This window comes from Oncorhynchus tshawytscha, linkage group LG09 (genome assembly GCF_018296145.1).
Source record: "Oncorhynchus tshawytscha isolate Ot180627B linkage group LG09, Otsh_v2.0, whole genome shotgun sequence".
NCBI lineage: Eukaryota > Metazoa > Chordata > Actinopteri > Salmoniformes > Salmonidae > Oncorhynchus > Oncorhynchus tshawytscha.
Genome location: NC_056437.1, coordinates 32457843 through 32469839, shown reverse-complemented (window position 1 = coordinate 32469839; position 11997 = coordinate 32457843). Strand labels below are relative to the sequence as shown.

Genomic DNA, 11997 nt, shown 5'->3' with positions numbered 1-11997 from the left:
GTTCATCAGCTATCATTCAAACAGGCCGCGCAGTCGCTGTTCGTTCCAGTGACGTGTCCTTACTGCTGAGAATAAAATAAGAACTTGCAATTCATGTGTAGTGATTTGTATTTCTTGTTTCTGTTTATTTTATGTTTCTTTAAAGAAAATATACGTGTAGTGATGGCCTGTTTTTTTGTTATTGTAATTTGTAATACATATTTTTAGTAAGACATTTTTTAAAAAAGAGCTTGATAAAAATAGTCTGGAAGTATGAACAGAGAAGCTGTTCTCTCTAAATTATCACCCACATTGGGACATGTATAAAACACCAGAATATTTTTTGTGAATTCACTTACAAATGTTGAGATTTTTTAATTAAATATCCAGGTGGGAAAGTTAAAGTACATTTCCTGCAATTCTACACATTTTGTAATGACTTATGACATGTTAATATGAAATTTGAGTGAGAATGACTAACAAAATCAATAGGGAACCCCTGGAGGTCAGGGCCTCTTGGCATGTGCCCTGTGTGCCCGGTCGGTATTCGGCCATGATTATTACAAGTGTAGATGGCTGGCTAGACAAACTACCAATTTAATTTAATTTTACTCTCAATAGTATGTTGATACCACAACAGAGTTCCTAAAAAATGTAAATACAACTTTATTTATAATTTTTCTCTTGGTTTTGGTTGGGCCCCCTAAGCAACCACTTTTTTTCAATTATGACTGGAGCTGGCCCTGGGTGGGAAACATTGAGCAACAAAGCAGCTAACCATAGAATAACATTTGAGACAAAATAAATTGGGGTCAATCAAGATGACTTCCAAGTAGATGTAGTGTATACTGACCAATTTTATTTAGGCAATACTTTTACTCCAACCTCACAAATATCAATCTGCATACATAAACACTACGCACTTCTTACAATTACTACATACAGTTAGTTTCAAAAACACTTCCCCCTTCCCCCACAACCCATGAGATTAATGACTAGGTGAAAGCTAGACAATGGTAATCCCCTTGGTGAGGTTTGGTTGAACATTAGAGCCAAGTGACATCATGTAAAACAAGAAGCCCCTACAGGCTGTTTGTATTTGCCACTGCTCATGGGGGAACATAAACAGAGGGTTTCTCCCCTGTCTGTTACTTCAAGAGAAAATCTGTCAGAAGTTCAGCTCAGTGACATCTTCCTATTTCCTACACTACAGTCCTTGGTGTGCAATTGATTTGAAGCAGAAGTAAATCAAACAGAGTAGTAAAGAAGTTTGGCAGTTTCATCTGATCTGACCCAGCAGCAGACAGACAGCTTCACCTGTCTGTCTAATGCTGCGTTTACACAGGCAGCCCAATTCTGATCTTTTTTCCACTAATTGGGCTTTCGACCAATCACATCTACTCTTTTTCAGAGATGGTCAAAATACCAATTAGTGAAAAAAATATCAGAATTGGGCTGCCTGTGTAAACGCAGCTTAATACACCCCTATAGAAAACCGCTTCCTTAAAACAGCTAACTTCACTTATCACCACACAACAACCAGTGACTACATATTTGGATTGTTTAGGTAAGGATACTCTTCCTTGGTAGTGTGAGGTTTAGATCAGGGCCTGTATCCACAAAGCGTTGCAGATCAGGAGTGCTGATCTAGCATCCATTTGGACTTTTAGATCATAATGAATATAAGATTGTATGGACAGATCCTAGATCTGCGACACTTTGGCTGTGTTTACACAGGCAACCCAATTCTGATCTTTTTTCCACTAATTGGTATTTTGCAGCCTACATGGATACAGGCCCATCTCCCATGCTGAAAGCGGAAAAATTAAGATTCCTCTAAATAAAGCCCTTATAGGAATAAAGTGTCCCTTTGTTTTCACCGCACAAGCTTATCCCTGGGGCAGAGGAGTAGCAGTGTCACCCTGGCTTTATAGCGAAACAGCTATTCATGAACAAGACAGCATCCTATCAGGGTGAAAGGAATGTCACTTGCAACACAGAAAACATTACACTTGTGCTTTACTTTTGAACATCGCACACATGTCACCCCCTTCAATTGAAAAGCCGAACAGGCGTCTTTGGGTCACACACATTTTCTACTGCTTGAGCTCCTGTTTCTTTTATAAAATATTATCTCAGAAGTATTGTGGAGCTCCTGCACCGAAACCGTACCGTCACCCAAAATGAACACAGGAACGGCACGTATTTCAATCCAAGTCAATCATTGATAACATCAGTCCTGGCAAAATGTAACCTTTTCCTTTTTCTCTTCCACATCCAGTGTTTTATACAAATCAGTCTGGGATCAGTCACTGGGTTATAAACATATTAAACAAACAATAAGATAGCAAACATTGGAGTTGGAATTGAAAAGAGCAGAAAAAACAAACAATGTATATGACAGCTTGTGCTGTATTTAAAGCTCTCAAATGGCACATCATACATAAAAAAAACTTAAACAAAATAAATGAGAAAAATAGATAACTTGTGTGTTTGAGTGTGAGGGACAGGGCAGTCAAATCTCATTTGTCATTCACATTAAAAACACACCTTGCAGGTGCTCCAAAAGAATATGAAGGGCTGTGGTAGAATCATTAAAAATCACATAAAACCCCCCTTTTAACCAAACAAACATCATCTCTTCCTGTCCACAGAAAGAATCAACTGCTCCTCCATTTGTTTACTAAGCAGTTGCTGAGCTGCTCCTTTGTCGCCCCCTAGTGGCCATCACTGGGAGGGTAGGGGTCTCTGGCGGCCAGGTGAGGCGTGGGGAGAGGGGGGCAGCTTCTCGGTGGAGGTGGACAAAGTCAAGGACGACTGTAGGTGGACCGTTTTATGGAACAGCTTGTTGCTAATCAGCACAACCAGAGAGAAGAGGCGCAGCTGGAAGTGACTGTGTGGAAAAGACACGGGACGAAAGAGAGTGAGTGAGCAGGGAAGAGGATTTCACTGGTTCTTTTTACACAAGTGAATCTGTTTGATCACTGGTCATTGTTAGGGCTTGCAGTGCACCATACTCACTATAACTTTGTTGGGGTCTTGGCCTCGTTAGCGCTGATGATGAACAGAGGGAACAGGATGGAGAACAGACAGCCACTAAAGCAGAAAAATATATAATTTGAGTGGATCATTCAAAATGATTTGGTATATCAGTAGAACTGAAAGTCTGCATATTGGAAGAGTCTCGTGTTTGGATTGAAAGAGGGGCTACAAGTGGCGTTACCTTATAATATATGAAGAGGGGAGGGCAGTCAATAGAGCCATGGGGAGACCAAAGCCAAAGTAGTAGGGCCAGTTCCTCTCAATGTTGGACAGCCGTTGGTGCATCTCAATGCCTTGGATGAAACGGTTACAAATGGGTTGAGATTCTGCTCAGTTCCTATTACCTAAAATGAGCAAAATACTTTGAGAAGAAAAACATCTGAGTAGAAAGGAGGCACACCATGGTTGAACCAGCGATACTCAAAGCAGTAGAGGGAGTAGAGCAAAGACATGTGAAGAAGGCTGACCATCTGTCCAATGGCATCGATGGGGAAGAGACTCACAACCATACCCTAGTGGACCACAACAAAGACAAGATGATGAGCTAATAGATTGACTATTAACTTCAACCAATGGATGTAATGAATTAGAGCTCTCAGCGTTGATCCCAAAGACCCCTGTATGTTTTAATTTCAATAGAACCTTAGTGAACCCTTCTTTATTAACTTGAAGACACATGGGAACGTCAATTGCTGTACTACCTGAATGAGGAAGAGGGCCTGGAGGAGGAGGTTGAAGAGCATGTCAGCGATAATCTTACTGACGCTGGGGAAGGGCTGGGCTTTCCGACCAGACACCTCAAACGCCAGGTCAGCTATGTCCTACAGCAGACAACCAGAGGGCATGTTAACCTCCTGTTTCACTGTGTGACATATGTTGTCATCTCAAAAGATCCTCGGGCAATAACAGTGTAAAAACACTGGAAGGGAATATAGATAGCATAGCAATAACACATTGGAAATCCATTACTGCTGTGAGACAAAAAGGAAAGCATAGCCAAGCATTCATTTAACTGTATTAAAGCCACTACTCCATCGCCTGAACATTGCTGGAAAGCTATAAACATCGTCAATAGAGACCGTAATTGGTTTATGATAAAACTATGTATATACAGTGCCTTGCAAAAGTATTCATCCCCCTTGGCGTTTTTCCTATTTTGTTGCATTACAACCTATAATTTAAATGGATTTTTATTTGGATTTCATGTGATGGACATACACAAAATAGTTCAAATAGGTGAAGTGAAAAAAATAACTTGTTTAAAAAAATTATAGAAAAGAAAAAACGGAAAATTGGTGCATGCATATGTATTCACCCCCTTTGCAATGAAGCCCCTAAATAAGATCTGGTGCAACCAATTACCTTTAGAAGTCACATAATCAATTATGTGCAATCTATGTGTCACATTGTCTGTCACTTGATCTCAGTATATATACACCTGTTCTGAAAGGCCCCAGAGTCTGCAACACCACTAAGCAAGGGGCACCACTAAGCAAGCGGCACCATGAAGATCAAGGAGCTCTCCAAACAGGTCAGGGACAAAGCTGTGGAGAAGTACAGATAAGCGTTGGGTTATTAAAAAATATCAGAAACTTTGAACATCCCACGGAGCACCATTAAATCCACTATTAAAAAAATATTAAAAATATGGCACCGCAATACACCTGCCAAGAGAGGGCCACCCGCCAAAACTCACAGACCAGGCAAGGAGGGCATTAATCAGAGGCAACAATGAGACCAAAGATAACCCTGAAGGAGCTGCAAAGCTCCACAGCGGAGATGGGAGTATCTGTCCATAGGACCACTTTAAACCGTACACTTCACACAGCTGGGCTTTACGGAAGAGTGGCCAGAAAAAAGCCATTGCTTTTTGGCGAACCTTTTGGTGGGTCACTTTGCTCCAAACCTGTTTCAGTCCTCCAGAGATTTGAGACGGACGGAGGTTCACCTTCCAGCAGGACAATGACCCTAAGCATACTGCTAAAGCAACACTAAGGGGAAACATTTAAAATGTCAACTTGAAGGAGCTGGAGCAGTTTTGCCTTGAAGAATTGGCAAAAATCCCAGTGGCTAGATGTGCCAAGCTTTTGAGACATACAGCTGCAAGTCTCTTGGCGTAATTGTTATGCACGCTCAAGTTCAAGTTCTTTGTCTTATTTATTGTTTGTTTCACAACAAATATTTTGCATCTTCAAATTTGTAGGCATGTTGTGTACATCAAATGATACAAACCCCAAAGAAATCCATTTTAATTACAGGTTGTAAGGCAAAAAAAATAGGAAAAATGCCAAAGGGGTGAATACTTTCGCAAGCCACTGTACGACTAGTGCTCTCCGGTGCCAACTGAGCAACAGTTGTCCTTGACCAGCTATATCCCACCCTTGTTACAACGACAACCACAAAACATCTACGTCATCACCTGTGTACTAACAGAGGCCTCACCTGGAACCAAATGGCGTTGACTATCTTGCTGAGCACAAACAGAGGGAGCACCCAGAGAGCACTGAACACGGAAGTCAATATGAACTCCAGCCAGGACCACACGTTACCATGGAGTGAGGGGTCACCTGTCAAGAAATGTCTCTTTGAGTGACAGGTTTTACCACTTTTATTAACAAATCACTATGAAGCACCATAGTTCCAGGCAGGCATACCGATAATTCTTGCTGTCAGAGTCTGCAGCAGTGGAATAAACACCCGATAGAAGAGGAACAGACTGAGCTGCAAAAATATTTGGAGGGATTACTAACATGAACAATGTCGTTGTAGTATTACTTCTCTGCCCCTCTCATAGAAAAATCAGTATTTGCATGATATGCATTTTTCAAACAGTTTTAAAATATAGAAAAGTATGTTTCTTACCCAAAACACTCCCCCATTCCACGCACAGCACTGAAAAATCCTACTGGCTAATTTGGGTTCACTGAAAGAGAGAGTATGATTACACATTATCACTCACCATTGTCATTAATAAGCACAAAAAAGGTATAGGCCTAAGCCTACTGTTCACACTGGACAGCACACAACGATCCATGTTAAAGTTTTTTAATATGAACCCGTTACAACTAGAAAGAGCATATCAGGTTAGATAGGGAGGAATGTTAAATATACCCTTTTATGATATGTATCAAATAGCTCCTCGGGCTGAGAGAGAACACATTACCCTTTTTTATACCCACAATATCGTGCCAACCAAAACAGAAATGTGCTGTCTCTGATTTTTTCTTCTACACTACCCCTTTCAGCACGGTTCCAAAAACTGGGGTTTTTTAAACCAGTCCAGCTTGGCTCGGCAGTGTGAATAGGGTATTAAAGTCGTAATTGCCAGTGTCTACCTCTCCTGTTTGCGTTCCTCACTCTGGGCCCGTCTCTGAGCCAGGGCCCCGCTGGCTCTCCTCTTTCGCTGCTCCTCCCTTTTCTGCTGGATGCGGGCATCCAACTTGGAGATAGTTCCAATCCCCAAAATGGAGTCCTTAATCCCCTGTAGGACACACAGAAAATTCAAAGTGAGACTGGGGTAAATGCCTTATGAAGAAAATCAACACAGCACATTCTTCTAATGTTGAACACTACACTGTATGTTAGACTTGGTATGTGTATACGTACATGGGTGGAAAAGTTCCTTTTAAATCCAAAGCAGTGTTGCAAATACAAAATGTATCTTAATATCATTGAAGTCAGGTAACTTTTGCTTAAATTCACTTGCTTACCTAGTAGCACAGTTGAAATAAAAACACTTGAACTATACCAAAAAAACAAGGCTAATCTTTGTACTGCTTTTGTGGAGGAGATCTTCATCTGGAAGTAAGGTAATGAGGGTCAAGGTAAACAACACAAGGGTAAACATTTGGTTAAGCCATTAAATGTAGGCTACTATGGTTTTGCCCGAAAGCAACGTTTGCTCTAAAGCAAATAAGAAAAAACACGAAAGAAAAAGCTTAAACTTTATTATAATGTTTAATTTGTCTAGTGTAAAAACATACTAACTTATAAGACGAAATGTCTAATGGGCCGAGTGGATGGCATCAATTTAACAAGAAAATAATTCCCAATGGATCTAAACAGAGCTTGCTAGTTGGTTCACCAGCTCATGATTCAGACTCATGATAGCTGTACCCTCCTAACCCCATGTGTAGGCCTATCACTTGTGTGTGGACAGACGGGGTGTGTTGGGTTGCTGTCTGACCGTCGCAACATTACGGAGGAAGGCCCTGACACTGTCTGTCATCTCCAGACCAGCTGCAGATCCATCAACTGCAGGAGGGGTTGCTGGGGACCTGGTCAACTCTCATCGCAGGGAGGGCACACCTAGCAACCTGTGACATTACACCACACAGGAGAACAGTTACGGAGAGCAGCAGATTCACTTTGCTCCAAGTCTCATGTTAAAGAGCATGTTATTCAGCCTCTATTTAGGGAAGTTTTTATTCATGGCAAGGAGGAGCAGACCAAGCAACCAGTGACATCACCAGTCACATCACACAGTTAAATATTTAGAGCAGGGCTCTCCAACTCTTATGCTGCGTTCTGGACAACTGGGAACTCGGAAATCTCGGACTTCCGACTTCAGTGCATTCAAGACAACCCAGGAACATACAGAGATGTATGTTCCTGGAAGACAACTGGGAACTCAGGAAAAAAAAATGACCTTCGACTGGGGAAAATAGTTTTGAACGGTTATTCAACTAAGAAACTCAGGCTTCATTCTAGAGCTCCTACTTTCCGACTTGAAGATCACCGCAGTCCTGATTTGACCTATTTTGTCATTTATTTTGTCCAGACACAGCAGGGGTTCAAGCTGAAGAAACCAGTTCCTACATTTGAATATAGAAATGTATTCTATCAAACAAAACTATGCTACATTTTATCTCTGGGACCCTCAGGATGACAAATCAGAGCAAGATTACTGAATGTAAGTACTAGAGGTCGACCGATTAATCGGAATGGCCGACTTAATTAGGGCCGAACAATCGGAAATCGGTATTTGTGGGCGCCGATGTGCCGACTGTTTTTATTTTTTAATACCTTTATTTAACTAGGCAAGTCAGTTAAGAACACATTCTTATTTTCAATGAACAAATACCGTGCTATTGTTTGAGAGTACACAACAAGAAACCTATCATGGCAACTGGTTTGATACATTCACCTCTGAAGTTAAATAATGTACTTACTAGAGGTCGACCGATTATGATTTTTCAACGCCGGTACCGATTATTGGAGGACCGAAAAAGCCGATACCGATTAATCGGACGATTACATTTTTATTTATTTGTAATAACGACAATTACAACAATACTGAATGAACATTTATTTTAACTTAATATAATACATCAATAAAATCAATTTAGCCTCAAGTAAATAATGAAACATGATCAATTTGGCTTAAATAATGCAAAAACAAAGGGTTGGAGAAGAAAGTAAAAGTGCAATATGTGCTATGTAAGAAAGCTAATGTTTCAGTTCCTTGCTCAGAACATGAGAACATATGAAAGCTGGTGGTTCCTTTTAACATGAGTCTTCAATATTCCCAGGTAAGAAGTTTTAGGTTGTAGTTATTATCGGAATTATAGGACTATTTCCCTCTATACCATTTGTATTTCATTAACCTTTGACTATTGGATGTTCTTATAGGCACTTTAGTATTGCCAGTGTAACAGTATAGCTTCCGTCCCTCTCCTCGCTCCTCCCTGGGCTCGAACCAGCAACACAACAACAGCCACCATCGAAGCAGCGTTACCCAAGCAGAGCAAGGGGAACAACTACTAGAAGGCTCAGAGCGAGTGACATTTGGAACGCTATTAGCACGCGCTAACTAGCTAGCCATTTCACTTCGGTTACACCAGCCTCATCTCGGGAGTTGATAGGCTTGAAGTCATAAACAGCACAATGCTTGACGCACAACGAAGAGCTGCTGGCAAAATGCACGAAAGTGCTGTTTGAATGAATGTTTACGCGCCTGCTTCTGCCTACCACCGCTCAGTCAGATACTTAGATTCTTGTATGCTCAGTCAGATTATATGCAACGCAGGACACGCTAGATAATATCTAGTAATATCATCAACCATGTGTAGTTAACTATGATTGAATATATATATATATATATATTTTTTTTTTAATCGGCAAACCGGCGGCCATTCCGATGAATCGGTCAACCTCTAGTCCAAACACACCAAGACAGTCGCGAAGAGGGCACGACAACACCTTTTCCCCCTCAGGAGACTGAAAAGATTTGGCATGGGTCCCCAGATCCTCAAAAACATATACAGCTGCACCACTGAGAGCAGCTGGTTGGCATCACCGCCTGGCATAGCAACTGCTCGGGATCTGATCGTCAGGAGCTACAGAGGGTAGCGTGTACGGCCCATAACTGGTGCCAAGCTTCTTGCCGTCCAGGACCTATATACTATGCAGTGTCAGAGGCAAGCCCCAAAAATGGTCAAAGACTCCAGTCACCCAAGTCATAGACAGTTCTCTTTGCTACCACACAGCAAGCGGTACTGGAGCGCCAAGTCTAGGACCAAAAGGCTCCTTAACAGCTTCTACCCCCAAGCCATAAGACTGCTGAACAATTCATCAAATGGCCACCCGGACTATTTACATTGACACCACCCCCCTATTTATTTTCACACTGCTGCTACTGGCTGTTTATGGCAAATGGAGCATCACGTTAGCCTGTTACAATCTGCTAGTTATCCAACCCTGTTCCTGGAGAGCTACCCTCCAATCCAATCCCAGTTGTAACTAACCTGAGTCAGTTTATCAACCAACTAATTATTAGAATCAGGCACGCTATATAAAATAGCGTTGGAGTGAAAAACTACTGGACAGTAGCTCTCCAAGAACAGGGTTGGAGAGCCCTGATTTAGAGAGCATCAGGTTTGCTTTGCTCATAACATTGTTAGAAAGAGCATGCCATTGTATATGGCCTATACTATTATTCAAACAATTTTCTAAAATGGTTATAGCATATTTCTGAACAAGTATAGATCTATCACTCTCACTTTGCAGCTAACAACATCTATATGCAAGCCCAAAATCCATGCCACATTTGAGCATGTGGACACCTCATGTACAGGCCTAGATCGAGGGACTTAGTGTCTGCAAATCCCTTGTTCACTTTGGCTGTTAAAGGTTTCAGGTTAATGTCACATACACAACTACAGTGAAATGCCTTTCTTGCAAACTCAAAACCCAACCATGTAATACTAGAAAAAAAGAATTAAGCAAGCATACTATATACAGGGTCAGTTCCAATACCATATTTACAACGTGCAGGGATACTGGAGTGATGGAGGTAGATATGTATAGGGGTAAGTTGACTTGGCAACAGGATATAAGATAAACAGGGTAGCCCGAACATGTATGTGAGTGTGTGTGTGTAGAGTCAGTAGAAATGTATGTGCATGGCATTCTTATGTTGAATAGCCAGTTACATTATCAAGTGATGTTAGAGACACCGTTATCTAGCTAACTAGCCATCTGTTGTTAGCCAGTTATGATTGAAACGTTGTTTTGCCTCAATTCTAGGAACCCCAAGGGTCCCTGTGTCTAGGGGCAGACAACACTGAAACGTTAGCTAGCTGCAAGAACATTATACAACCAACTGTTGTTAATCACATACCTAGCTACTTGCAAAAACGTTAGTACACAGACGTTCAGTAGTAACATTAGCTAGCTACATTAGGTGTCAAAACAAACAATTATAGCTACCTAGGCAAATCGTCCAAATGCAAAAGGTGCAAGCTAACATGACCGGCAACTGTCTCGCTAGCTAACAACGACTTTAGATGATTTAGCTAATTGAAAACAAGCCAGATAATCGATTATTTAGTCAACATGGCCTACCTCATACGACAGCTTCACTTAAATAATCTCTTCGCCTCTTTTTTTCTGCAACAACAAACCAAACCCTGCCCCGTAACTTTGTGTAATGCGCAAACTCCAACCTAACGGATTGTGGGAGATGTAGTGTGGTGTCTGGGACGGCTAAAAATTGTGTCATCTGCTTGCTCTTTTGGGGTTATGCCCTACGGAAGCACCCGTGACAACTATTTGTGTAAAGGGTTTTGTAAAGACAATTTTCCAGTGAATCATCACTCATGGATTTCATACAATTAAACACTGTAGTAGACCAACATATACTAGAAAAAATAGAAACACAAGTGTTGGTCCCATGTTTCATGAGTTGAAATTAAAGATCACAGACATTTTCCATCTGCACAAAAAGCATATTTGTCAAAAATGTTGTACACAAGGTTGTTTACATCCCTGTTAGTGAGCATTTCTCCTTTGCCAAGATAATCAATTCACTTAACAGATGTGGCATAATAAGAAAATGATTAAACAGCATGATCATTACACAGGTGTATCTTGTGCTGGGGACAATAAAATGCCATTCTAAAATGTGTTGTTTTGTCACAACAAAATGCCACAAATTTCTCAAGTTTTGAGGGAGGGTTGGGAAGTGGATATCGCAGGTCCCTGAAAGATTGCGGAAGTGGATGCTGAGTTTGAATTAAGCAGCGCATCGAGTAAATTTGGTGAAGACAAATGTTCTGAATGGACAACAGTAGTATAAAAAACTGGAACAAAAAGGAAATTGTCAAACCTTTTATTGAAGGATACATGTGTAAATGATAATGAATTGCTTCTTGTTGGGATGTGTTTGTTGAGTAAGGATGCATATTTGGGAAACCCGTTTGAGGTGTCGAAAATGGTGAAGTATGCACTTGGAAAAGTGGTCTGTCAGAGTGACCCGGAGTGGCCTTATTTTGATTCATTGTATTTCTGAAGAGCAAATACCTACACATGTGAAGCTTAGTTATGTAAGATACGCCGTAAGAGCTTTCGTCCCCAAACCACTGCAGTGTAAGAATTGTAAAGGATTTGGCCATGTTTCAAGTGTTTGCAGACGAACAGAGTATACTGAAGAACGGTATACTGAAGAACAGTATACTGAAGAACGGTAAGGGTGAA

At 41.1% G+C, this 11997-nt stretch overlaps 1 protein-coding gene across 2 annotated transcripts; it reads right to left on the bottom strand.

Annotated features, from left to right (window-relative positions):
- Positions 1-816: 816 nt before the first annotated feature.
- Positions 817-11002, bottom strand: LOC112257819 (etoposide-induced protein 2.4 homolog). 2 transcript variants are annotated; one of them, XM_024431690.2, is made up of 11 exons: positions 10867-11002; positions 7208-7337; positions 6357-6502; positions 5884-5944; positions 5676-5742; positions 5464-5588; positions 3723-3842; positions 3422-3533; positions 3203-3314; positions 3001-3075; positions 817-2872 (listed from the first exon to the last, which is right to left on the bottom strand). In XM_024431690.2, exons 2-11 carry the CDS (start codon positions 7247-7249, stop codon positions 2707-2709), a joined length of 1026 nt encoding a protein of 341 aa, XP_024287458.1. In that variant the 5' UTR covers positions 7250-7337; positions 10867-11002; the 3' UTR covers positions 817-2706. The 2 variants fall into 2 exon arrangements, with proteins under 2 accessions (XP_024287458.1, XP_024287459.1); XM_024431691.2 differs by lacking the exon at positions 10867-11002 and adding an exon at positions 10732-10860.
- Between the last annotated feature and the right edge of the window lie 995 nt (positions 11003-11997).

Excerpts from the sequence above, each read along its gene's own strand:
- LOC112257819 (XM_024431690.2), bottom strand. The coding sequence starts at position 7,249 with ATGACAGACAGTGTCAGGGCCTTCCTCCGTAATGTTGCGACG. Across the intron at positions 3,315-3,421 it reads GTATCGCTGGTTCAACCATG|GCATTGAGATGCACCAACGG; the intron begins GTGTGCCTCCTT and ends GTTTCATCCAAG. Across the intron at positions 2,873-3,000 it reads AAGACCCCAACAAAGTTATA|TCACTTCCAGCTGCGCCTCT; the intron begins GTGAGTATGGTG and ends TTTTCCACACAG.